The 27,769-nt window shown below is 36.5% G+C and overlaps 1 protein-coding gene across 1 annotated transcript in view; it reads left to right on the top strand.

Annotated features, from left to right (window-relative positions):
* The window catches only part of COL3A1 (collagen type III alpha 1 chain), a 39,288-nt gene extending 11,936 nt beyond the window's left edge, over positions 1-27,352 (top strand). Inside the window, exons 5-51 of the mRNA XM_031451778.2 lie at positions 939-1,019; positions 2,786-2,839; positions 3,027-3,080; positions 3,847-3,900; positions 4,548-4,601; positions 4,770-4,823; positions 5,485-5,538; positions 5,958-6,002; positions 6,142-6,195; positions 6,642-6,686; positions 7,248-7,301; positions 7,754-7,852; positions 8,418-8,462; positions 8,612-8,710; positions 8,919-8,972; positions 9,094-9,201; positions 9,392-9,445; positions 10,051-10,149; positions 10,468-10,521; positions 10,679-10,777; positions 11,113-11,166; positions 11,283-11,336; positions 11,668-11,721; positions 12,273-12,326; positions 12,661-12,705; positions 13,270-13,368; positions 13,456-13,563; positions 13,809-13,862; positions 15,290-15,343; positions 15,465-15,518; positions 16,238-16,291; positions 17,321-17,428; positions 17,873-17,926; positions 18,209-18,262; positions 18,449-18,610; positions 18,727-18,834; positions 19,819-19,926; positions 20,604-20,657; positions 20,745-20,852; positions 21,328-21,381; positions 21,776-21,883; positions 22,180-22,233; positions 22,330-22,437; positions 23,326-23,620; positions 24,658-24,845; positions 25,225-25,467; positions 26,218-27,352. Coding sequence (XP_031307638.1) covers positions 939-1,019; positions 2,786-2,839; positions 3,027-3,080; positions 3,847-3,900; positions 4,548-4,601; positions 4,770-4,823; positions 5,485-5,538; positions 5,958-6,002; positions 6,142-6,195; positions 6,642-6,686; positions 7,248-7,301; positions 7,754-7,852; positions 8,418-8,462; positions 8,612-8,710; positions 8,919-8,972; positions 9,094-9,201; positions 9,392-9,445; positions 10,051-10,149; positions 10,468-10,521; positions 10,679-10,777; positions 11,113-11,166; positions 11,283-11,336; positions 11,668-11,721; positions 12,273-12,326; positions 12,661-12,705; positions 13,270-13,368; positions 13,456-13,563; positions 13,809-13,862; positions 15,290-15,343; positions 15,465-15,518; positions 16,238-16,291; positions 17,321-17,428; positions 17,873-17,926; positions 18,209-18,262; positions 18,449-18,610; positions 18,727-18,834; positions 19,819-19,926; positions 20,604-20,657; positions 20,745-20,852; positions 21,328-21,381; positions 21,776-21,883; positions 22,180-22,233; positions 22,330-22,437; positions 23,326-23,620; positions 24,658-24,845; positions 25,225-25,467; positions 26,218-26,364 — 3,951 coding nt within the window. The 3' untranslated portion in view covers positions 26,365-27,352. The remainder of the gene's footprint in view (positions 1-938; positions 1,020-2,785; positions 2,840-3,026; positions 3,081-3,846; positions 3,901-4,547; positions 4,602-4,769; positions 4,824-5,484; positions 5,539-5,957; positions 6,003-6,141; positions 6,196-6,641; positions 6,687-7,247; positions 7,302-7,753; positions 7,853-8,417; positions 8,463-8,611; positions 8,711-8,918; positions 8,973-9,093; positions 9,202-9,391; positions 9,446-10,050; positions 10,150-10,467; positions 10,522-10,678; positions 10,778-11,112; positions 11,167-11,282; positions 11,337-11,667; positions 11,722-12,272; positions 12,327-12,660; positions 12,706-13,269; positions 13,369-13,455; positions 13,564-13,808; positions 13,863-15,289; positions 15,344-15,464; positions 15,519-16,237; positions 16,292-17,320; positions 17,429-17,872; positions 17,927-18,208; positions 18,263-18,448; positions 18,611-18,726; positions 18,835-19,818; positions 19,927-20,603; positions 20,658-20,744; positions 20,853-21,327; positions 21,382-21,775; positions 21,884-22,179; positions 22,234-22,329; positions 22,438-23,325; positions 23,621-24,657; positions 24,846-25,224; positions 25,468-26,217) is intronic.
* The last annotated feature ends 417 nt before the right edge of the window (positions 27,353-27,769 follow it).

Raw genomic sequence — 27,769 nt, forward strand, 5'->3', positions numbered from 1 at the left:
TTGATAGTAAAGCCTCTGAAAGTTTGGACCAAAAGCAGTTGAAGAGCTATGAACACTCCTTAATGACATCAAGTCAACAGGATTATTTGTCTATGCAACTACTCTTGCCAAGCCTTCAGAGCACATCCTGCTCTTCTTGAAAAGCATGGCAACCAACTAACTCTGCATGTAAAACAAATAACCAAACAAATAAATAAGACAAAATTTCTGCTGCATGGAGTTAGGAGAAATTAGAAAACACATATACAAATCACTATGGGTTTTTTATTTTAATGCTTTTCAAAAATCAATTCAACAGGAAGCAAAGGCTATAGTCTAACGTATTCTTATCTTGGTACCAAACAGAATCCATTGCAAGGTCTAGAATTCAAAATAAAACAATCTCCAAAACAATCCAATAAGCACATGAGACTTTCTATTGTTCTTGTGCTTGTTTTCTATGGGGATGTTCATTTTGGAGTGAATCTGTAGGGTATATTAATCAGAAATCAAGTGTATAAATTTTACTGGTATCATTAACTGTTGAGAAAGTAATTTGACATCTCCATTTTTCTGCCCAAAATGAAAAGGTCAGATTATATGTTCTCAAGGCTCTTTCAGCCTTAGTCTATGATCTTATGTTTCTAATGCTGTGGATATCACTTAGAAACAATATTTTTAGTAAGAGCTAGGAACAAATTATTTAGGGTTAACATTAGTTATAAGATTTCTGCATTGCATGAGCAAGTGCCTCTGTAGGATATCTAGTATCTAAAGTTACAGAGAGATAGAATTAGCAAGATCATTAAATAATACATACCACACTCTCTGGCATGCAGAAAACTTTCTAGCAGTGAATATATGTTGTGTGCATTTCTTTTAAATGCTTTTGAAAAAACAAAACAAAACTATGATCTGTATATCAACATGATCTTATCTATCTGGTCTCTTTGCTACAGAACTATTCTCCCCAGTATGAGTCATATGATGTCAAGGCTGGAGTGGCAGGAGGAGGACTCGCAGGCTATCCCGGGCCAGCTGTATGTACAAGTGCTTGTCAGCATTTTAGAGCACTATTTAGCCTTCCACTTGGTTAACTCTTGAATGGTTGTTCTTCTAGTAATACGGTGTTATTATAGAGTTGTGCAAAATAGCTTATTCTTTGTTAAGTCTGGGAAAGGAAATGGTAGGATTATCATGATCTTTCTATCCTAACTCATTTTTTCTTCACCGCCTCTTATTTCATGCCTGTTTTGCCACTTCTTCCTTCTTTACACAACCACCCATACCAGGGGCACACTGCCTTCATGCTTAGGTCTCACACTCATATATTTCCTAATTTTAACCAAACTTTGTTATTTTTCACTTCCACTTTCCCTCTTTCTCACCTGAGTTGTTCAGAATCTTCTTTGAATGTCCGTTCATGAATGAAACACTGCTTTCTAGATGACAATCCAAGTGATGACTGTCCAAAATCCCAATTCATCTTACCTCAAATCCCCATAATCAAATCCAAAGATTTCCAGAGTTTATTCTCTTTAAGTTCAGCTACTGTAAATGATAGCCATTCACATTGTACCCAAAGGGTTTCCCTCAATGGAAATGACTTAGAGTTTTGATAGAAGAAAATAGCAAAAAACATTGAAATCTGGGCACGTGCCCACAATGCATGGTGCCTAAGTAAATGACCCTTGTTGAAGAACAGCCTCTTAGGAGCACCAACCTTAGGGAAGGTTTTCATTTTACCACCAGAAACAGGTATGTATGCGTCAATGAGACGTGAAGCTGGATTCCAAGGATTTTGGAGGATTGCTGCCAAATCATTGGACCCCATATTTGTGACTTCTAAAGCTAGAGAGAACAAAATTTCAGCTAATAGATCTAAATGACCAGCTAAAGACCCTTAACTGGTATAAATTCTAAAAAGAGAATTTTATTGATCTTAGAAGTTTTAGAGCCTGTGATTTTTTTTTTTTTGGTATCTTTTGAAGCCAGAAGGAAAATTATATTATGTAAACACTTGGTGTTACTCAGCTACATTCACATTATGAATTCTATTTTTCAATCAGATATTCAGTTTTTACTAAAAAACAAACAAAAAACTAAAAATTCCACTAAAATTCCAGAAAAGAAGTTGCAAGAGAAAATTTAACTGTAGTTTATAAATTTGTTATCAGTATTTATAAATAGTATGCTACAAAACTGAAGATTTTCTAGCTTAATCTGTGTTTCTGAACAATGACAAATCAATTGGTTTTAAGTGTAATTTATTGTTGGCCTATATAAACCTTTATGTCAACAGAATTCATTGATATAGTTAGGAACTTTTGGGTTGATTTACATCATTACTTTTAGAAACTGGGATTTACAGTATGCAGATAAATATTTCTACACATTGAGTTTGGCTGCCAGGCAAAAGATGCTTCTCTACTGGTTCCAGTATCATTTTGATATTGTAAAGATTCTTATAGTATTTTGTGTAGATTTTTCCAAATGTGGGGGCATCTCAGGCCCTTTTGGGGAACTGAATGGCCTTTTGGGTAAACTCAGGCTAACATTTTGTAACATTTACCAATAATTTTTATTAACCCTGAGGGAATTTCACTTAGAATGAAGTTTTGGGGATGAGATCTTCATTTAAATCTAATAAAATTAGTTATATCCATGAATAGTTATCACATAATGAGAAGTATATTGTTCTTATTTTTAAAGATGACAGTATCATTCCAGAGGCATCTCTGATGCCTAGATAAAGTGTATTTCAGATGCATTTATTTTGTACTTATCTTTCGAATTTATGTTTCAGGGTCCCCCCGGCCCACCTGGTCCCCCTGGTGCATCTGGTCATCCTGGTGCCCCTGTAAGTATAGCCATTTGTGGTGATTTCATCTTCGTGCATATTGTATGAATCAAGTTAATGCAGACCTAACTGTAACTTAGCCATTCCAGCATGCATAATACCAATTGTAACAACCATTCAGGATGTAAATGAATCATATGAAGATTAAGTTAATTAAAAAATATTTACATGTTATTCTATCCACTAGGGTTCTCCAGGATACCAAGGTCCCCCTGGTGAACCTGGGCAAGCTGGTCCTGCAGTAAGTAACAATTCAATCTCTATTAAACAAATTGACATGTCTATATAGAAACCACCCTCCTTTTCTGAAACATAACCGTAAGACTCTACAAAGTAGAGATTAAATTTATGCTCACATTTTAAAATAATAAATTGTATTTTTATGATAATTGAACTGGTTTCAAAGATCTTTTGGACTCTTTTAAAGGTTTAGATATCTTAGAGACACTTCCTATTTCAATCTAGGAATTCTCTGACTAATTAGCCACCACAAAGGTTCACTTCCTAGTGTGAATGCAAATTCTCTGTCTCTTAAATATAGATTTAATTTTTCTGTAGTCACTCAGTTCACCAGCATGCTTACTCTTCTGAAATATAATTTTTAAAGCTTAATTTAGTAAAAATAAGCATAAACTAAAAGAGTTTCCCAAGAAAACATGCTGTGTAAATAAGGTAAAGTTAGCTTAATTTAAAATGTCAAAATATTTAGAAATATCTATGTATTTAAAAGTTCAATATCTCAAAAATGTAGAAGTGCATTTGGGTTTATAAAAATATAAATGTGATATAAGATACAGATACAAGACACTTTTAGTTTTTACAAAAATAAGTTTAATAAACAGTAAAAATTGGCTATAAAATAGTATAATATTAACTCAATGTGTCATTTTCATGATGAGAAACATTGAGAGTGTTTTCTTAAAGTTTTTTTCTAGTAATACACATATATAATAAATTGTAACAGAAAGATCTACATGTATATTTATTTTTTATTTCCTTATTTTTAGGGCCCTCCAGGACCTCCTGGTGCTATAGGGCCATCTGGTCCTGCCGGAAAAGATGTAAGTTTTTAATGACTGAATGGGGATACAGCAAAATTAAACTTGGAATATTCTAAATAGTATATCCCATATTCTAGAATCTTAAACAGAAAAAACTTACTAAAGAAATTGTTGATATCTTAATGACTTTTTAGCTCATATTAACCTTTGAATAGCTATATAGTATTTGCATTGCTACATATACCGTGTTTTGAATTCTAAACTAACAAAACCCCTAAATATGCCATTGACTGTCAAGAAGACTCATCCAGTGAATATACCACTTAACTACAGAAGCAGCTTCTTCTCTCTGTCTCTTGTAATGAAGAAACTGATGTCAGTGAACTTGAAAACTTAAAACACCATTAATATTATGCCATTCTTTCCTTCCTATTTAACTTCCAATGGCAAATTCTTCTCATTGGATTGAGAGATGGTCATACTATTTCAGTGTTGAGTGATGCCTGCATTTTTTATAAGTTTATATCAAGGTGGGAGAAGCTGTCTCCTTTTCTTTTACTAGGAAAGCTGTTCTCACAACCATATGTCTAGCCCAGCCATTTTCATGGGTCCTTGGTGAGGAAGATGCAAAGTAATCAGTTTGCTAATCGGCTACGATGTGTTTTCTCTTACACAAGTTTCTATACATTCCGTATTTCTCCATCTAGGGGGAATCAGGAAGACCCGGACGACCCGGAGAGCGAGGACTGCCTGGCCCTCCAGTAAGTCTTCAGCATCCAGTGAATTAGTTGGAGGAATCACAGTGATCTTAGATTGAAAATTATTGTGTAATTAAATTAAACTAAACTCAAAACTGGAAGGCATTTTACTACTAGATCGTGAGTCTATTTGAAAGTTCATTAATATCTTTTTTCTTTCTTATTTTTTAGGGTATCAAAGGTCCAGCTGGCATACCTGGATTCCCTGGTATGAAAGGACACAGAGTAAGTGGAGTTTCTAAATTGACTATCAGTTATTCCACTTGGCTGTATTTACTTGCCTACCCAATCTCATTATGCAACTGAGTGTGTACCACAAATGGTTGATTCTGACTGGTTGCTTTGATTTTCTAAGTCTATCAACTTTATTAGTTGACCAGACCAAGTAGTTATTTTACAGAAAGTAATAAAGCTGGTTTTAGTGTATGGAAAATACTTGTGAAAGAATAATTTAAGTTTCTTATCACTACTGTCAGAAAAAATAAAAATATGTTATTGAGAGTTATTCATTGACTTAGTCAGTATGATTTACAGGTTGACTCAAATGACTTTATTCTATGCAAAACATTAGGTAGAGTCAACCAACTGAGCCAAAAATCTATCAACTTAATAGAAATAAAATCTATGAAACTGATATTTGCAACTACAGTTAAGGGAACTTCTTATTTGCACTAAATTTTACTTTCTAATTAGTTCAACTTTTTTTTACTATAAAATCAAGGTTCAAAGTCTTCAATGCACTTTAAAGTTTTAAATTATTCATGTCCATGTTGAAAATAGTGCTATGTGGTTAAAAGCTAGTTATAAAAAATTTAATGTAACATTTTCAACCATTCTAAATTGTTAACATATCTTAACATTTCTTCTACTTTTATGTATTTCATAGGGCTTTGATGGACGAAATGGAGAAAAAGGTGAAACAGGTGCTCCTGGATTAAAGGTAAATCATAACAAAATCGTATTTTCATCAACAAATTCATTTAAGTGTTATGTTATATATAAGATTTATATTTGGGGCTTTAAAAGTTTTTCTAAAATTTAGCTAAATTTTGCATTTTAGGAGCTAAATAACAGCGACTAATTGAGGTATTCTATTAAAACTTCAGTGGAAGTGGATAACTGTCTAGATTAGAAATGACTGAGTGTCCCCAAGTAACATACTGATTACTTCTGTTTAGTTCTCAAGTTTTTAAAATGCAAGAATTGAGATTTATAGTAAATAAGATTGCTAACAAAAAATTAATATTGTTAAAAGGTAATCTTTTTCTTAGGTTCCCATAGGTTTTTCACAATATGCTGCTTAAAAAACTATAGATTTCTCCTGTTACACAAATTGGTAACAAATTTATGTGTTTCTAGGGTGAAAATGGCCTTCCAGGTGAAAATGGAGCTCCTGGACCCATGGTAATTATGCTTCTTATCATGTAATTTTCAGTTTTACTATTAACTTCCATCTAACCCAAAACTTGCCTCGCTGCCTCCCCAACTCTTCTTATATATGTCTAGTTTAAAGTAAGACCACACTTTCAATCTTATTCTATAGGGTCCAAGAGGAGCTCCTGGTGAGAGAGGACGGCCAGGACTTCCTGGAGCCGCAGTGAGTATTCTTACTGACATCACACAATTACAACCCAAATCACAGTTAAGAATCTCAGTCAGTTTCAGGCTGTGCCAGTCTGCAGGAAATTTTCTATAAAATCACACTGAACGTCATCTCCATAAAATTTGAGCCATAATTATAGGGAAGAAAATAAGTATATTACGGTTATTATCTGTAGAGAATTTTTGAAAGTGTTAGATTGGCACATGTGCATTAATTCACATTCAGTTCTGTAAAACACAGAATCTCATCTTGCTGCATCAGATCATTGCTGTTTATATAAGAATTGTAACCATTTAACTCTGAAAGTATACAATTAGTAAGCAGATTTTAATATACTTGAGGAAAGGTCAAGTCAGTTGAGTCAGGCTTTTAGTCAAAATATTACTTGTGACCAGCCTTTCAGAAATAAGGAGATATTTGAGACAAACTTCTCTTTTCAGGGGTCTCGAGGTAACGATGGTGCTCGAGGAAGTGATGGACAGCCAGTAAGTAACTTTTTCTACAACTCTGATGTGCTTCAAGGTGATGTGAAGTTATGAAATTATGGAATATTGAAATCATATGGGTTGTAGACCCAGAACTAAATATGGCTCATAAATATCTAATTCAGAGCGACACTAAATAAAATCTAGAAACAATCTGGAAACACTAAGCCTGTAAACAGAATTCTGATACTTGGTCAGTTGCTATCATCATATGGTGCTTACAATGCTAGTTAAGGACCACTACAGGATATGATAATTAAAAGAACCCTACAAAATAGGTAATAATGCTATCTCTATTTTATAAATGAGAGTTCAAGGTTAAGTAACTGGTAGAAAGTCACAGAATTTATGGCAGAAGTGATCGGGCACAGAGGAATCCAAATTTTCTAAGATCTATTTTACCACATTGTTTCTCTACGTAATATTCATCTCTGATGATAAATACTATTTTTATATGCATAATTGTCTTCTGTATTGTGTGTATAGTCACTTATTATTTGCTAGTAGTGTTAACTTTCCTTTACTTGATTAAGAGCTCTTTAAATTTTACTCAATTTTTAGGGTCCCCCTGGCCCCCCTGGAACTGCAGGATTCCCTGGTTCCCCTGGTGCTAAGGTAAACATGTATTTCTAAAGAAGAATGTAAAGTATGTCTTGGAGACAACAGAAAATCATTGGATTGCTTCTTAGAAATTTATTATTATTATTATTATTATTTTATTATTATTATTTTGCAGTCAAGTGGATTTCTTTGATCTACGTAGATCTTTAAAGTCCTACTTTTGATTCCAAAAAGGGTGTTATCCCCAGCATTCAGCTGTTCTGAGCTCTTCTGATGTCTTGTCTTTTCTTCCAGTCTCTTTCTAGGAACAGAGATAACACAGTCATATGCTTAATTATCATTTCTCTCTGTCTTTATGATTAATGAGCAATACTGTGCTTTAGTTAGAGTATCTAGTCATACTACTCCAGCGTTTGGCAGATGGATTTAAACAGGACTGAATAGTGAACTGGCTAAGGGGTTAGAACTGGCAAGGGGGCCTGACTACTGAGGACTTTATCCCTTAGGGTGAAGTTGGACCTGCCGGATCTCCTGGTGCAGGTGGCTCCCCTGGACAAAGAGGAGAGCCTGGACCTCAGGGACATGCTGGTGCTCCAGGTCCTCCTGTAAGTACCAAAGATGGCTGCTCAGAGGGAGATACTGCCACGTTTATTTCATGAAAGCATACGTTGTAATGCTGCTATCAATTAAAATCAATTTTTTGAAAAAAATCTTGCTAAGTTCTCTTCAGTGATTCTACTGTGATTAATATTGAATTAATATTGATTTGATTAGTACTGAAATTGGTAGTTTTTAAGGTTTGTACTCTTCTAGAATTTATGAATTTTATGTTTTATGACTCAGGATGAAGTAGAAGATGGATAGTTCTCTGATACTCTGAAGAATGTGCCCCCAAACTATTACCAATTAGAAAAATTCAGAGAAGGAACAAAACCTCTTCTCCTTAGGTGTTTATTTAGTAATTTTGACAAAGTGCATAATATCTTTAATTTATCCAGATAATGATAATTTTTTGCTACATTTTATGTGTTGAGCTATAGTTGGAGGAATCACCTAATCTCTATATAAAGCAAAACACTCACCAGTAAATTGATTTTACAGTTCTATAAAGAACTTCAAACATACATGCACTATTTGCATTATTATTAATATGCTCTTTTTCCCCTCTAGGGCCCTCCTGGGAGTAGTGGTAGTCCTGGTGGCAAAGGTGAAATGGTAAGATGCCACCACTGTTCACTCTCATCTCAACCACATACACATTATTGGCTTCCTTTGCATTTTGCATGACAATACACTTAAGGTAGCTGTTCAGAAAAGGAAGTTCAAGCTTGGCTAATGTTAAGGTTCCTGGATCGTTGTTTTAGGGTCCCGCCGGCATTCCTGGAGCTCCTGGACTGATGGGAGCCCGCGGTCCTCCAGGACCTTCTGGTACCAATGGTGCTCCCGGGCAGCGAGGTGCTGCAGTAAGTGGCCCATTTTTCCTTTATCGTCTTTAAAAGGAGCGGCTTAAGTCTCCAAATAAAAATATAACTAGCAGGCTCTTTGTTCTTGTTCCACTGAATTTATATTGATTTCACTCTGGTTTTATAATTGAATCAGGTGTGACTGGTGATGATTTTAGATGTTAGTCTACTCTCTCTCTTTTTTAAGCCAAGGTTATGTTTCATTTAGGGTGAACCTGGTAAGAATGGTGCCAAAGGAGAGCCGGGACCACGAGGTGAACGTGTAAGTATTGCCTAACAGATCTGGTTATTTCTTAGAAATGTATAACACAATCTGGAATTAAACAGGCAAAAACTTTGCCATGAAATTCAATCATTATTCCTATATTGGGATCCTCTCATAGGGGGAAGCTGGTTCTCCAGGTATTCCAGGACCTAAGGGTGAAGACGGCAAAGATGGTTCACCTGGAGAACCTGGTGCAAATGGGATTCCAGGAGCTGCAGGAGAAAGGGTGCGTTACCCCTGGACATCTGTAAGGAAAGCAATAATAGAACCTCACCTTCAGGGGGAGGCAACCATGTTTTTTTCTTAATTTGAGTAGTACTCAATCTCGAATATTATTTTGAAGCATTTTATAATGGGAGAATTATGAAGAAGTTTTAATGCTTTGGACTGAAATATTTGCTTTTCACTATTTCCAGGGTGTGCCTGGGTTCCGAGGACCTGCTGGAGCAAATGGCCTTCCAGGAGAAAAAGTAATTAACTTTAGTTTCTATTTTTATAAATGCTAGTGCTACACATAGCTATATTCTTCTATACAGTTTCCCATTAATTAAAATCTAAATATCTGAATGAAACCTGTTGGAGTTAAAAAAAAAAAAAAGGCATTAATAACTTCCAATGTAAAACAATGATTCCAGCCCCTGCTCCTAGCTTTGTAACTAAAGTCACTTAACCTCAATGAAAATTCTTTATCTGTCAATTGGGAATTATTTATCTCAGTATCACTGCAAGAATAAGTTAAACTAAAATGCCTGAAAGTTCTTCAAAAGCTCTAAAGTACAATGCAAATATGATTTTATAACATCAAAGATATTTGATTTTATATGCACCAAAATATATTTCTAAGTTCACCAAATATTGCTTTTTTAAGTGTGTGATGTTTATCAAAGTTGCCTTAAAATATTTCCAAATACGACAGCCCAAGCTGATAGGTAACAGTGATTTGTACTGAGATTGTCAGCAACACCCCACCTCTGTTTAAAGGACCAAAAGAAGTTCTCTAGTTGCAACCTAAATACTGTCAACATCTAGGTCAGCAAAGGCTGTTTTGAATACACGTTGGTTTTTCACCATGTAGGGTGCCCCTGGGGAGCGTGGTGGTCCAGGTCCTGCAGGGCCCAGAGGAGTTGCTGGAGAACCTGGCCGAGATGGCATCCCTGGAGGTCCAGGATTGAGGGTAAAGAGAAACACCTGTTTGATTGACACTGTCATTTACTAAGAGGAAAAGCAAATGAAGAACGTTTGAAAACAATTTAAATCAGACTATACCTTTTGTAGGCTCAAAACAACAAAACAAAATTCCTTTAAGAAAACTTAAGCTAGCATAGAGTGAAGAACAGAAAATGGAACACTTGACTAAGATACTTTATAGACAGAAGAAAAGGTTTTGCAAATACGAGGCTACATATAAGTGAAAATCTCAACTTTTTACAGATAGTTTTTTTTTTTAATTATGATTTGAAAATCAGCTGACTGACTGAAGTTTTCAATTTAGGGTATGCCCGGAAGCCCTGGAGGACCAGGCAGTGATGGGAAACCAGGGCCTCCTGTAAGTATGTTTTTAACATCTCATTTTACAAGCCCAGAGAATAATGAAATGCACAGTTTGGGTTAGCTTTAATGTATTTTGTATAGCTTTGATGTTTATTGTATATTTTGATCAGGTTTTTATCAAACCTCTATTAATATAATTTTTTTCTCATTAGGGAAGTCAAGGAGAAAGTGGTCGATCAGGTCCCCCAGGCCCACCTGGTCCCCGAGGTCAGCCTGGTGTCATGGGTTTCCCTGGTCCTAAAGGAAATGATGTGAGTTCCTTCATTCATTTCTTCAATATGTATTTGACAGAAGGCCTTTACTTTCCATATGGGAGTACAGATGGTCAAAAATTGATCTCCACTTCAAAGCACAGAAGTGTAAATGAAAATCAAATACCACCTTTAGGGAACTAAAGCACTTTTATGGAGTTTCGGGCCAAGACTGTTGGAACTAGGTTTCCAACATTTATGGAAACCTAGTTCAAGAAAGTAGTTTTGATTGAGGATGTGCATGTGTGTGTGGAGGAGGCAGATCAAAAACATGGGGGGACAATATAATGAATGATCGCCTTTGGAGACTTAGTAAATAGTGGCTGCTTCTTTAGGGTGCTCCTGGAAAGAATGGAGAACGAGGCGGCCCCGGAGGTCCTGGCCCTCAGGTGTGTACTTTCATCCACTCGTTCCCAGCCTTCTATGAGAGGCATTTATGTTCAACCTTATGACTACTCTCTATTGTCTTTATCTCTGCTTCCCTAACAACTTTTTTTTTTTTTAGGGTCCTCCTGGAAAGAATGGTGAAACCGGACCTCAAGGTCCCCCAGGACCCACTGTAAGTTTACTCATGTAAATTGGAGAGGGAAGTGGATGGGAGTGGGGCAAGGGAAGACTTTGGGAATTAAACAGTCTCTGACACTATATCACTGTAGTTCACCAAAGCAATTATGAAGTTTGTGTGTTCAGTTAGCTAGCGAAATACTGACATGGGAATACAGTTTATGTTGTACGTGACTGCCTTGTGTCAATTCTACAGTCCAGACTTTGCCCTCCTTCACACAGTTAATTTTTAAATTAAGCAACTGGCCCGCTGGAATGAAAACTGTGTGGATCAAATATGAAAGGATATTTTATAATGAAGCATCTCATTATATTTTTCTCCCTAGGGACCAGGTGGTGACAAAGGAGACACAGGACCCCCTGGTCAACAAGGATTACAAGTAAGAACTTCTTGTTTAAATCTCATTGGGCACCTACTTTTACCGGTACTTTCCTTTAATACCTGTATTTGTTGAGTTATTGAAAGTTCAATTTTTTTTTGCCTACAATTTATCTTAAGCTTGAAATATGTTGAATCTGTCTTCTAACTGGAAATAAAATAATAAGCAATGTTAATAGACAGGCATAATTTCCACATCTATTCCAGGAAGAGTGCACTCATAATTTAAAAAAATAAGCTCACATAATTCTATATGTTTATACTTATTTTCATTGTAATTTAAATTTATATAGCTAAATTCATCTCACCATACTCATCAGTTAATTTTTATGCACAGCAGCAGAAAGACTAGAACATAAGTTTGAGCATGGGTTTACAAGATATGATGATCATATCTCTGTCATTGAATTTTGAGAGCTGCAAATTTTTAACACCTAGAAAAGACTGCTAAAACCATATTTTGTATATTTTCAGAAACATACTTATGTAAGAGAAGCTTTTCTATAAGCAATGTTTGAAGGGATTATACAATACAAATATGCTTTTTTGTAGGGCTTGCCTGGAACCAGTGGTCCTCCAGGAGAGAATGGAAAACCTGGTGAACCAGTAAGTCGCACGCTATGTTTTCAAAACTCAGAAATCCAAAGAATAAATAGTAATCACTTCTAAAGTACTGACTGTTGCATTTTCCCATGCTATGGAATCTGAGTTTTAACATTTAGTTTGAAGTAGTCATTAACAAAACAAAGAAAAATTATTCAATCAAAACTATTACATGGAAAGTTTGAATTTTTCTGTAAAATAAAAGGAACTGAAGAAAGAGCACATAGCTCAAGATTTGACAAATTGTACAATATGCAAATAAGTCAAGTGTGTATTTGCTTAAGCTGACGTAACATAGCTTCTGACAGAGGCCTAATCGTGTAATGCCCATCCCTAGGGTCCAAAGGGTGAAGCTGGTTCACCTGGAGTTCCCGGAGGCAAGGTAAATATTTCAGCTTACTTTCTGATTTCTCCAGTGAGTTATAGAGCAGTAGATTAGTGACACATTTTTAGTGTATCAAACCAAAATATTCCTTTTTTACGAAGTGCAGCATTGCAAATGTTTGGTGGATACAATTAGGGTGATTCAAGATATTGCCAATATGTTAAATTTGCTTCACCTGGAAATTAAATTTTCTGACAAATAAACACTGTAGAATCAACAATGGGCTTGAAATTTCAAAAGAGAAACCTTTCTAGTGCTTTGGAAAGCCATTTTGGTAGAAGAACTTCAAATTTTTGCCCTTGTGAATAAAATAATTGTAATAGTTTCAAAGCTAGAGCCTCAGAGTGGTATCCAAAGTTCCCTTCTTTAGACTAACTTTTTTAAAAGTTTCCATTTCTCACTCAGTTGGCAAATGTCTTTTAGAACTATAAAAACTTACAAATTGTTCAACAATATAACTTGAGAACCTCATTGTTTATATCAAATTAAAGCAATTTAGGATGTTTTTGTTGTTTTTAGCATTGGGTTTTCTAACTGGGATATTTCATTTTTCGATGGCAGGGTGATGCCGGTGCCCCTGGTGAACGTGGGCCTCCTGGAGCTGTGGGGCCCGCAGGGCCTAGAGGTGGAGCTGGCCCCCCTGGTCCTGAAGGAGGAAAGGTAACTCCACATAATTCAATTCACATAGATCTTACAAAACGCATTTCATTTCTTTCTTGTGATTTACTACTTTTCCTTTAATTTCAGGGAGCTGCTGGGCCCCCTGGGCCACCTGGCTCTGCTGGTACACCTGGTCTGCAAGGGATGCCTGGAGAAAGAGGGGGTCCTGGAGGCCCTGGTCCAAAGGGTGACAAGGTGCAAACTTACTTTCTGCTAATTATGTAATAAAACAGACTTTGTAGATTAAGGAAAGCAACATTGCTGGAAAATAATCTATTTTCAAAATTAATATTATCATTTTAAAGTAAGGGAAGTTTGAGATGGATTCCTAGAGCAACTATTAATCAGAACACCTACTATACGTTACAGCAGATCTTGAGAGTTGGCATATTTTCCTTGAGGATGCTTCTAATCTGATGACATTGGCTTTGATTTGACAGGGTGAACCCGGCAGTTCAGGTGCTGATGGTGCTCCAGGGAAAGATGGTCCAAGGGTGAGTACTCAGACTGGGGAGAAACAGACTTTATCTGTGTGTGGAATAGTCCTGCACCTCAACTTCTATTTTTTCCAAAAAATCCTCATGATAAATTAGACCATACTTTGCCACCTTCTGGGCATTAAGAAGATCCAAATGACTTGATTGTTAAAATTCTTGATTTATATCTATCACTACCTACTAGTTCAACAATGACCTGAGAATGAAAAAAGTCTCAAAAGTATGATAAAGATTACAATCTAAAGTCATACTGAGTCACTAAAATCCAAGATAATCAATAACTGCTCTTGAAGGAACTTTTGGTTTCAAAAAACATTGAAATTCTGGGGTACATTCATGCCATGGAATACTACTTAGCAATACAAAGGAGCAGGAGAACATCTCTGTGGTTGCCGAAAGTTAGGAATAGGGGAGGGGGAGTGGGTGTAACTATAAAGAGGTGACAGGAGAGAGTCTTATGGTGATTGTACATTTGAATGTCTTGATTGTGGTGGTGATCAGGCAAGGCTACACATAATAACACTGCATAGAGCTACATACACACACACACACACACACACACACACACACACACACACACACACACACACAAATGAGTGCCTGTATAGCTGGTGAGACCTGAATAAGCTCTATGGATTGTACCAGTGTCAGTTTCTTGGTTTTGATACTATACCATAGGTGTGTAAGATATAACACTGAAGGAGGCTGGGAGAAGGATGCACAAAATTTCCCTGTATATTTCTTGGCAAACTCCTATGAATCTATATAACTACTTCAAAACAAGAGTTTGGTTTTTTTTAACCCATTAAAATCAATTCTATTCACATTAGCAAGCACCAAGATATGACTGTAGAAAATAAACTTGGTAACTAAGTCATTAGATAGATATTATTTATACTGTAGCTGCATTAAACAAATTCATAAAGACATCACTTTTGACAGACAACATGGGTAAGCCATCATCAGATTTTCAAAAAACACCTAATATTTTATTTATGTAATATAAGCAAAATTTTAACATTCACAAATGTCCATTTAAAAATGTTAATATGTATAACAATGCTTTTAGTAGTTAAATAAAATATTTTGAATTATCATGCAGTTGAATAAGGCAATGCATTTTAATTTTAAAAGATATTACTGTAAGATCTTACATCACATCTTATTTTCTGCAATAGAAAAAAAAAATGAATCAATAAATACCCACTGAATTGTGTAGTCCTTTAGACTCATCCCCATAGAATCTTATGTTTTCTAAACTGCAGTATTTACACTCTGAGTAAAGAGCATATCATTCAAGCTATCAGAGAAATCATATTATCTGGTTTATTAGGTGAAAATATGTCTGTATATATGCTCTTTGATTAATAGAGAAAATGATGCTTTTTATCTCCAAAATTAAAGTGTTTTTCTATTTTCTTTAGGGTCCTACTGGTCCTATTGGTCCCCCTGGCCCAGCTGGTCAGCCTGGAGATAAGGTAACACAACACTATTTAGAAACAAAAAGAAAATGTCTTTTGTTGGTTTTGTTTTGTTTTGTTTTGTTTTGTTTTGTTTTGTTTTGTTGCAGGGCATTAATTTTTTTTTCTCTTTTTTAAGGGTGAAAGTGGTGCCCCTGGACTTCCGGGTATAGCTGGTCCTCGTGGCGGCCCTGTAAGTGTTAAAGACATCTCAACATAATTTAACCCCACACAGGCAGCAGCTAGCTGTGCTTCCTTCTTTAGCAATCCTGCCTAGTGGCCTGAGTCTCAATGGTAGGATACTGTCTTTGGGAGTCATATGACATGCAAGGGAAAGTTAAAGTTCTTAAATCTAAAATTTACAAAAGACCATTTTAAGTCATGTCACTCTTCCTAAATAATTCTGGAAAAAATATGAAAATTGTATTAGTAATATGCCTTTGTAAACGAGTATTTCTTAAAGCTATAGGATCTTTGCCTAAGGCTCTTTCTAGGTCTAAAATTCTCTGCCTTTAGGATTTGTGGACTCAGGACAGATATAGAGTAAATTGTTTTAATTAATTGTTTAGCTAACTGAACGATTGATTTCCCAACCCTTTTACAATGTTTTTAAACCCTTACGTTTTTAGAAGTTATATAATTAAATGTTTTAAACACTTCAAAATTCTCAAATTATTTTTTCTTGCAAATAATATCACATTCTGAGGCAGAAGGAATCAGTGGTTCTGGTGTTGTCCACTTCTCATCTTGTTGAGAAATAGAAATGTCTTCAGAGGTTCGACTGGGTTAGTTAGCTTTGCACACTTTCTGCTTAAAGGAGTGGTAAGATGATCTAGAGGATGACGTGTGCTCCTAATGGGAAGAATGGGAAGATGTCTTCACTGTGACTAATGAGGATATGTTTCACTTCAGGGTGAGAGAGGCGAACTTGGGCCACCAGGACCTGCAGGCTTCCCTGGTGCTCCTGTAAGTATGAACATTTAAACCTCCATGTCATACAGCCCAGAATCACTATCCCGCTGAAAAACAGCAGAAGTATAAGTCAAGTCTGAATTCAAGTCTGCCTCAGCCACTCATTCACTATAGAGTTAGTTTACCCTATTTTTTTTTTTTTTTACTGTATCTCTATGCTTACTCTTTTTGTTTTGTTTTTAAATCTTTCTACTTTAGTACCATGGAAATAATGGGATTTTTTTTAAACAAAACGCACCCTGATTTACTGCAGAGTAATTATTCTGTCACATTCTACCTAGCAGAGAGCCAAAGAGACCTGTCCTTAGCTTGTGTTTATAATATATTGTCTTTAAAGTCATCCAGTGAAATGTTAAATAATTTGAAGACAACTTTTTTTTCTAAGACAGAATTTAAGATTGTAGTTTTCAACCAAAGAGACCTTAAAGCACATCAAAATGTTTGTAATCTTTCATGAGTGCCATATTTATATTAGTTGCCAACAATGTTACTTCAATTTATCTTTCCTTTTACTGTAAATATCATGATGTCCATGTATTTTTTCTTTTTTTTTTTCCTCATTTTTTAAAAAATTGAAGTATAGTCAGTTTACCATGTATTCTTACTCTTTAAAAGATGGAGATAAGAACACCTGGCTTGCCTTTATGCTGGGTTAATGAGGCTTACATGACACCCTAGAGTTCAAAGCACTCCAAACATTTTTAAAGTTCTTCCTTATAAGATGATACTAATTAAAATTAGCTCTAAGCCCCATCTTTCTCAGATGCGTTTACTGGTGCTCACTTTGAAATGCACAGTCCAAGGAGAGATGACCCACATCTTAACACTTTCTTGATCATTTTCTTTTATCATGGAAATATTTTCATTGACTTTGTTTTGTCACGTCTTCAAAGAATCTTCTTTTCCGAATTTAATTCAACATCTCTCCACCTGAAGAATTCTCCTCTCTGAAGAAAAATAGTGATAAGCCCAGTGTACTGTGAAAGATGTCACTTCACAGGCTGTTGTTGTTTCTGAATGTAGGGGCAGAATGGCGAGCCCGGTGCTAAAGGAGAAAGAGGTGCTCCTGGTGAGAAAGGTGAAGGGGGCCCTCCTGGAGTCGCAGGACCGCCTGGAGGGTCTGGGCCTGCTGTAAGTAGCTCTCTTTCTCTAAGCCATCTAAAGCAAAGCACTTAGGTTTATCAATAATTGCATATTTCATACTGAGAGAGCTAGTCATGGTGACAAGAGTACAGTTTCCATGGGAATTCAGTTCTGAGTTTGAAGCTTGGAGGCAACAATCTAGATATGACCTCATCAAGTTATTTTAATGTCCTGGTTGCGTTACTGTTTTTGTTTTTTGCTGTAGGTTCTCATTTCTGTTGTAGTTCCCCCCTCCCCAATTTTATTGAGATATAATTGTCATGTGACATTGTATAAGTTTAAGGTGTACAACATAACGATTTGATGTATATACATATTGCAAGATGCTTATCACGATAAGTAGAGTTACTGACTTTCAAAGGCTTAATGCTTCTCCCAAATTTTGATTTTGGTGCTATCCTTATAAACCATTTCCATTTCCATTCCATGTAGGGTCCCCCTGGTCCCCAAGGTGTCAAAGGTGAACGAGGCAGTCCTGGTGGTCCTGTAAGTATCAGTCCTCTTAACTACTATTTAAGAGCATTAATTAATATCAATCTGTTTAAAAATTGCTTTTAAAGCACTAGGTCCATACAGAGATTATAAAATTATAATCACTCATTCATATGTGAGTTATATGTAAATTACAAGAAGAAAACATAAACTGTAAGTTATCTCAGAATAGAATGCAGGTCCTACTACATTTCTTAGACTTTATATTTGTTTTTAGTGGTGAATTACTTGTTCTACTTGATTTTTGAAATTCAAAAATATATCATCATTTCACAGGGTGCTGCTGGCTTCCCTGGTGGTCGTGGTCTTCCTGGTCCTCCTGGTAGTAATGTAAGTACCCTTTCAAGTATTTTTTACCATATATTCCATAAAGGGCATATGCAGAGGATGAGAAACTTACCCATTGCTACTTTTCTTTGTGTTAAATCCCATATAAAATTATTTTGCAGGTAAAAGAGGGAAGAAAAATTCACTTTTTCATTATAAAATACTCAAATTTCAAATATTTCTTTGTAGGGTAACCCAGGGCCCCCAGGCTCCAGCGGTCCTCCAGGCAAAGATGGCCCCCCAGGTCCAGCTGGTAGCAATGGTGCTCCTGGCAGCCCTGGGGTGTCTGGACCGAAAGGTGATGCTGGCCAGCCAGGTGAGAAGGGATCACCTGGCCCCCAGGGCCCTCCGGTGAGTAGTTTCTTTGTTCTATTGATTGACAGTATTTTTATTCTCAATCCCAAATTCAACAGAGGAAAACATAGTCATATAAAGAAGAACTAAGACTTCATTATCTGTCATGACAGGGAGCTCCAGGCCCACTCGGACTTGCGGGAATTACGGGAGCACGAGGACTTGCAGGCCCACCAGGCATGCCGGGGGCTAGGGGAAGCCCTGGCCCGCAGGGCGTCAAGGTGAGTGTAGCCATCTTTCACTGGACCCTTGTTTCCTTTGATAGATAGTCTTCAGAGGTCACTTAACCATAGCAAGTATGTAACGAACAAGTTTTCCTGTAATTAGATGCAAATTCTTGATATTTTCACGTTTTCAGGAAGCATGCATATTATTAAAAGCCTCCAGAACACAAAAACAATGTGTATCATAGGCCAGCCTTCAACATAAACACAAATAGATTGATATCAGAGAAAACTATCTTGCCATCTCAAATACCTTTGTTAGGAAATTTGTCAGCATACTTCAGTTTGCTGACTGTCAGTCTTCAAAGGGGAAATAATGACATCTTATAGATCTATGAAAGCCTTTAATTTATACCAGTTCTCCATCAACTCAATTCATTTTGTACTCCTGATTTTCTTTCACTAATATTACTATAACTTCCTGGTACTTAGCATCTTAAATATCCATTTAGCAAATAAAGTAATAAAATTCTGTTTTATTAGGGCTCACATTTTGACACTTTGAGCACCTGTCTTTAAGCTAAATGTCATATAATATTGTAGTGAAATGACAACATAACATTTAAGTGTATTCAATTTGTATGAGCATATCTAGTAAATGTATAATTTTTAAATAGAGCCAAATGTCCAATGTAACCTAATTCTAATGAGCACCATAAACCTATCATTTCATGATGGCTCATCATTGAATTTTTCTTCCAGTAGCCAAGTCTATTTACACACCTCATATTAGGATGTATTCTGAATGTGATAATCAATGTACTCAGCCCGCTGGTATCCAGAATCATCGGGCAAGTTGGAAGATACAAGAAGCTTGCTTCCCCAAAGTTTTTCCTCTGTGGTAGGGATAGTTTTAGGAACAAATTCAATAGAAATTGAATAAAACAAGGTTTTTCCCTGGGAAAGAAAGACATCTGATCACATCATATTAATTGACTTCTTAGGTAAAAATACAAATTTGTTTTGTTCCTTTGAACACAGGGTGAAAGTGGGAAACCAGGACCCAGTGGTCAGAACGGAGAACGAGGTCCTCCTGGGCCCCAGGGCCTTCCTGGTCTGGCTGGCGCAGCTGGTGAACCTGGACGAGATGTAAGACTGGTTCCTAGAAAATAGCCACTAAGCCCGGTAGTCTTTGATCATTTATTTAAACAAGGGTCAAATTGGGCCTTACTCTGGGTCCAAAAGTGTACATATTGTCACATGCTAAAGTTCTCCTTCTATAATAGATATTCTTTCTATTACAATGTAGAATAGCCTTAACTGTTTATGTTAATTAATATGGATCCAATGAATGATTGTTAATGAAGAAGAATGTGACCTTTAGCTAAATAAAGAAAAAAGTCCAGGGTGGGGAGCACCCAATGTGCAACATTCCTTCTGGGTGAAAATGTTCTGCATGTTATGTGTGATTAGTCTTTTCTTAAATTGTAGATTTCCATTATCAGCTTAAATTACTATGTGTCAAACTTTTATTTATTCTCTCTCCCACAGAATCCTTTTTCAGACTATTTTCCCTAGTCACTTCTCTGTCTCTCACCCCCTGAGAAGCTTTAGAACCACAGATATACTGTGTATCTGTTGGGGCATCATCACCCTTTGCAGGGCCACCCCTGTTGTAATAGCAAAGATTTTTCACTCCCAAGAACCAACTTTTATCCCCTGTAGGATGATATTGCTCCCCTTGCAAATGCATGGCTTAGATGGTGTTTGAATGGTTCCAAAGAATTTGATTTCTTTTCTTTCTTTCTTTTTTTTCCTTTAATCAGGGAAACCCCGGATCCGACGGTCTGCCTGGCCGAGACGGAGCCCCTGGTAGCAAGGTATAGCAAACACATGTACAGTGGTCTGTGGAATTAAAACAGGAACTGCAGGTCAGACTTATTTTGGAACTGTGAATTTGTCCACAGGGTGATCGTGGTGAAAATGGTTCTCCTGGTGCCCCTGGTGCTCCTGGTCACCCAGGCCCACCTGGCCCTGTTGGTCCTGCTGGAAAGAATGGTGACAGAGGAGAATCTGTAAGTCCTAACAAGCACCTTCTTTCTTTATATCTCTATCTTCGTTGACAGAGAGCTTAGCGGGTCAAAGATAGAGTGTCATATTTGCCAACCAAAAGATCTACTATCATTTGTTTTACAGTTTTACATGCTAGTCATTCTTTTGGGCAACTGTGGTAATAAAGATATATGAGAGGTTTCTGGCAGTAATCAATGAAGAATTCATCATCAAAATTCAAAATGGTATTAACCACACCAAGTGTATATTCACTTGGTAAATATAAGGCTGAAGTAACAAGATTTCCTCAGCTTCCCTGTTTAGACATCTGGTAAAGCTATAACCAAGGAAAGGACTTAGGAGGAGAAAATAATACTAATTTTCCATAATAGCAGGCACACCATTATTTCCTCCCAATGGAATTCACTTTCAAATAAAATAATATCAATAAATAAACAATTCCCTGTGTGTTTGTTCATTTGTCTCTTTTTGTTTTAGGGCCCTGCTGGTCCTTCTGGTGCTCCAGGTCCTGCTGGTGCGAGAGGTCCTCCTGTAAGTCTTTTTTTTTTTTTGTCGTTTTTAAACTAATTATACAATGTAGGAAATATCCTATTTTCTGGCATGTTCAGGAAAAGGGGATGACTACATACATAACTATGGAACCAAATTTAAACTTTCCTTTGATGATACAGAAAGCAATTCTGGGCCTAAGAGTTCCCTGGGGGCCACGGGTGTACATATCAATTACTGGAGTGTCATACAATTCTCAGTCCAAAACCAAAACAACCACAACAATCTAGCATTCCATGTATGCAATGACTGTTGATGGGGTTTCTAGCTTGTAGAATGTTATAAAATGGACTTGATTGTTATAAATATTTTGTTTTGTTTCTAATGTGTCTCTGTGTGTGTGTGTATGACCTTAATTTGAAATGTGTTTGTATAGGGTCCCCAGGGCCCGCGTGGTGACAAAGGTGAAACGGGTGAACGTGGTTCTATTGGCATCAAAGGACATCGAGGATTCCCTGGTAACCCAGGTGCCCCAGGTTCTCCAGTAAGTGCATCCCTTTTGTTAGAAAATCCCCTTTAGTGCCTATTAACTGATGAGATAGGAGAATATTACAGGCCGATAGTAGAAAAATGTTTATCTCTGAAAGTTTATGCTAAAGAGAGTAGAAATGGATTCGAGGGCTTATCTGAAATAATAGTCGGCGTGAGACAACGGGGAGATTAAACAAAAAGGAAATCACATTTCATCATGGTCCCCATGTTTCTTGATCTGATCTTGAAAGTACAGCTTCCAAAGCCTTTTGAAAGTCTTCACTCCCACTCACCCTTCTTTCCTTTCAGGGTCCCGCTGGTCACCAAGGCGCAGTTGGTAGTCCAGGACCTGCAGGCCCCAGAGTACGTACCACAGAAAGATATCAGAAGGTCCACATTTTAAAATGTTTACACTGCAGGAAAGCATTCCAACATTATGATATCATGATCGTTTCTTAGGGACCTGTCGGACCCAGTGGGCCCCCTGGCAAAGACGGAACAAGTGGACACCCAGGCCCCATTGGACCACCAGGGCCTCGAGGGAACAGAGGTGAAAGAGGATCTGAGGTAAGACACCACTTATCAGTCGGTGTACTTAACTTGCTTTAATCTTCACATTTTCAGAAACGTTTTGCAATATTTTAAAACTAAGATAGTTAAACAGAAGGCAGTTACCAAAATTAATTTAGGAAATGAACAATGACTTTGAGATAGTCTCCAACCCATGAAGTCTTTCTCCGTCACACTATAACAATGGGGAGAAACAACCTTTCTTACAGTTCGATCAGATAACAGTTATATCAGAATAAAGGGGGAAAAAAAAAGATACAGCCCAGTTAACCAAATGAACTCTGCCAGTGCTGATCTCATATGAGAGAGCTCACATTTATGATAATCATAATAATTTGCAAGTATAAAGCACAATCTACTTCTCAAACAGCTTCCATGGGTCCAGTTTTCCTACTGATACCATTATTCCTAGTACATTCCTATCCCACACCTTTGGGTAAATGGAAAAGAAAAAAAAATTATCCTCACAAGTTCCACATGTGACAATTAAAACACAAATCAGTTAAGTGGTCAGCCCCAAAACACAAAGTTAATGACAAATCTGGGGCCAGGATCTAGGTTTCCTGATCACAACCCCTCTGTCATGTCAGCATTATAATAACTTATCTCATTTATACAGAAGGAAACTTGATAGAGTAAAATTTGTCATCTAACACCACTTCCTCTTACATAGTGGAACACAATACATTTTGTAATACTGAATTGTAGTTATTATGAATTGGTTAACATTTGATCATAAAACAACCCAAATAAATTTTGACTGAAATAAGTATGATGGAACAAGTTATTAATCGTTTATAATGCCTTTTCTGGGACTAGCAACATATTCTTTCAGTGGAGACCAAACAAGTGCACCTCAGTGAGGTATGTTCTTACCTTTCCTAGGGCTCCCCGGGCCACCCAGGACAACCAGGCCCCCCTGGACCCCCCGGTGCTCCTGGTCCATGTTGTGGTGCTGGGGCTGCTGCCATCGCTGGCGTTGGAGGCGAAAAAGCTGGTGGTTTTGCCCCATATTATGGAGATGAGCCAATGGATTTCAAAATCAACACCGATGAGATCATGACTTCACTCAAATCAGTCAATGGACAGATAGAAAGCCTCATTAGTCCTGATGGTTCCCGTAAAAACCCTGCTCGGAACTGCAGAGACCTGAAATTCTGCCATCCTGAACTCAAGAGTGGTATGTTGGGGAATCTTTCACACTCACAGCAACAGGATTACAGAGAGAGCTGCTTGTATTAGAATTTAAGCAAGAGGAAACTTTTACTGTGAATAGAAAACACAGCAGAAAGACTACTTAAAGAATGTTAGTTGAATTGAAACTCCTTGATATTGTAAGAAGACGTGAATTTTGCAGGTGTGCTTAAAATGTAATGCCACTTCAACATATTCCAAGTGTAGGAAAATGTAAAGAGAGTTTTGTAGAAATTTTAATACAAATCAGACTTTGGCATGTTTCTGCATACCATCACAAAGTTATTTGAGTGATATACAATGTGTATCACTGTGTTCTCAAGCTCAAATATACATAATTTGATGCAGACATAATTTGCAATTTAATTATTGTAATTTTATTTATTGAAACTTAATTTTTATAATCTAATTATTAATTTTTTCAAATTAAGAAACAAAAAATTCCAGCATATTGTACAGAATTAAAACTAATGTTGTAATAGTATAAGGTTTTGCATATATTGGGTTAATTTTTTATAAAGACAAAATTATTTCATGCTTTCAAGTATCTTGTCACAGAACATTGCCTGTTAGGAGTAATTTCTGAAAATTACTGAAAATAGGAGACAATCATCAATCATGGGGACTTTAGGTTTAGACCTATTGGCATAAATCTAAGTTAGAGAAAGCTTACACTATTAAGCAAAACTACATTAAGTAGATACTCATCTTTAAAAAAAGAGAGAGATCTCTAAATATAATACACCAGTCAAAATGTCTTGGCTTAATGTATCTTCACTGTTCAATATCAAGATGCTATTTTTTGCTTCAGTGCTTCCTAATTGTTAACTCTCTTTTACTTCAATAATCTCAGTCTAAAAGTTCCTCTATTATGCTACACTATAAAATACAAATACACAAAATACAAATACACCAGCAGTTAACATTATGAATCCCTGACAAGGTAAACAAAATCATTTTGGTCCAAATCCCATTGCTGGATTTTATAACCAATTCCCACTGTCCTTTTCTGTGACTATTCAGGAGAATATTGGGTTGATCCTAACCAAGGTTGCAAGCTGGATGCTATTAAAGTTTTCTGCAACATGGAAACTGGGGAGACGTGCATAAATGCCAGTCCTTTGAATGTTCCACGTAAGAACTGGTGGACAGATTCTGGTGTTGAGAAGAAACATGTTTGGTTTGGAGAATCCATGAATGGTGGTTTTCAGGTACGAAAGATTATACCATTTTTTTAAGGAAGCCATCCCTACTTTCCCGACTTCTTTGTTCCTCTCATTTGCTCATCACAAAGCAAAGTTAGTCAATAAATTAAAAAGTGCAACAATGTTATATATTCAGGTAACTATTTTTATAACTTGTCTCTCAGGAGCTAACCAGATTATTCTTTGTATGCAACCACCTTTCTTTCCAATTTTAAGACCTTCTTTACTCTAACATCACATGTTATACATGTGATTAAAAACATATTCATACATAAAATATAAGAACAACTTACATTACAAAGACCATACTGTACTGCATGAATCCCTTGCATATAATTGCTGCTAAAATGTTTGATCAGCTTTATTTGTTTCCTATCAATCACAGTTTAGCTATGGCAATCCTGAACTTCCTGAAGATGTCCTCGATGTCCAGCTGGCATTCCTGCGACTTCTCTCCAGCCGGGCCTCCCAGAACATCACTTATCACTGCAAGAATAGCATTGCATACATGGATCATGCCAGTGGGAATGTAAAGAAAGCCCTGAGGCTGATGGGGTCAAATGAAGGCGAGTTCAAGGCTGAAGGAAACAGCAAATTCACATACTCAGTTCTGGAGGATGGTTGCACTGTAAGTAACAGTATTTTTATAAACATAGGTTGTAATGAGCTCAGAATTTCTCATTTAACCACACTAACTATTTTGAAAAGAAGAAAATCAAATAGTGAGGGTGAACAAAAGATGGCATTTGATATGAGTTATACTGAATCTACTGATTCATTCCAGGGAAGGTTAAATGCCACAAAAATGGATAGATCTTCTCAACCTCCAGGTGAAAAGCAGCTGATGTAAAAGCAGTTGAAATTTAAATCCATGAGATAAACTTTATCAGATAATCTAGATGGTTACTATCCATTCTATATACTATACTATATAATAGCCATTATATGGACTCAATCTAAAATCTCTTTCCTTTTAATTTTAAAGATTAACTTTAAATCTGCCCTTTATTGTTATCACTTATGAACAAAAGGAGAATTCACTCCTAATATAAGCAAATTCCACTTCTTAGTAAAGTGGTTCTATACCTGGTAACAATGACCAGAAGCAAGGTTTCTAAGAATGGACTGTCTTGTGGTAATCGTCCTGCTGGGTTTACCCTGAAGCCTTACAAGGCTTTTGGCCGACAGTATAGTTATCAATTGGGAGGATTATAACTTTGAACTGGAGCAGGTCTTACATGTATGGAAGATAACATGGCAAATTGGTAACTCCCTTCAAGCAAATTTTTTTTCCAAACTTCATCAATCAGAGAAAGTGTCTAAGTAATTGTAATGTCATGATCACTCACATTTTTTTTTTTTTTGCTCTTTTTTACAGAAACACACTGGGGAATGGGGCAAAACAGTCTTCGAATATCGAACACGCAAGGCCGTGAGATTACCTATTGTAGATATTGCACCCTATGATGTTGGTGGTCCTGATCAAGAATTTGGTGTGGACATTGGCCCTGTTTGCTTTTTATAAACCAAACTCTATCTGAAGTCCCAGAAAAAAATTTCACACTCCATATGTGTTCCTCTTGTTCTAATCTTGTCAACCAGTACAAGTGACCAACTAAATTCCAGTTATTTATTTCCAAAAGTTTTGGAAAAAGAGTAATTTGATCAAAAAAGGATACTTTTTTTTTGTTTGTTTTTGCTGTTACATCAAATACGGTTCAAATGCTTTTTGTTCTATTTTTTTACCAATTCCAATTTCAAAATGTCTCAATGGTGCTATAATAAATAAACTTCAACACTCTTCCAATAACACTGTGTTACATTCTTTGAATCCTAGCCCACTTGCAGAGCAATGACTGTGCCTCCCATTAAAAGATAACTTTTCTTGCTGAACTAGTCAAACATGAAATTTGAGAAGACCTCCCTGTTTCAACTACCTCAACCTGGTCAGAAATAGAGATGAATTCTGTAAGTCCCAGAAGATGAAAAAAAATTTGTATAAAATGCCAGAACTTCTAAATCTCACTGATTAATTTCCTAAAATATTGGTTTAAAAAAAAAAAAGAGTAGAGTGTAGTGCAAGAATTGAAAGAAATATTTTAAAAGCCATAATTATTTTAATATTGAAAATCAACTGCTTTTAAAGGTGCTTTTCTTTTTTCTTGTCATTGCTGGTCAAGATTACCAATATTTGGCAAGGCTTTAAAGACACATGTTATGGTGCTAATGTACTTTCACTTTTCAGACTCTAAGTGAGAATCATTGCCTTGCATTCAGAACCTAAATGCACACCATCTGTACATGTCTCCTGTCAAAAAGATTTCCTGGTGGGTCACTGCCGGGGACTCTCTCCCTGCATCCTGTAAAAGTCAACAACAACAAAAAACAAATTATGGGGCTGCTTTTGTCACAATAGCACAGAGAATGTGTTGAAATTAAATTCTGTAAGCTTGTATGTGGTTGTTGATCTTTTTTTCTTACAGACACCCATAATAAAATATCATAATGAAACATTCCTGGTTTTTGTCAACTTTTCATAGACTTCAAAAATGCATGACTGCACTCAGAAACCCTAGTGATTTTTCTTGAAAAGCAGCAGATTGGATTCTAACTCTCTGGCTTAATAATGCAAAGACCTTGAGGAATATGAGGTAATATCATCCATGGTCAGAACAGAGCTAATGCTTAGCGGGGAACTGTGCAAATTTTTAGACCATATTTAGTGGAACCCCTTGGGGGCATATTGAAAACAGAGGGCTTCTATTTGACACAATCCCTGGAAATAGTAAGAGTAAATTAGGGGGTCCCCAAAGTGGGAGTCATCGGGGGGAAATTGCTGGTAATTTAGAAGGAAGTAAGCAGGGACGGGCAAAACAGACATTAATATAAAGAATGATTGCAAACTTAGGCTTTTTCTACCGCCTCCACAC

The sequence above is a fragment of the Camelus dromedarius genome, chromosome 4 (genome assembly GCF_036321535.1).
Source record: "Camelus dromedarius isolate mCamDro1 chromosome 4, mCamDro1.pat, whole genome shotgun sequence".
Lineage (NCBI taxonomy): Eukaryota > Metazoa > Chordata > Mammalia > Artiodactyla > Camelidae > Camelus > Camelus dromedarius.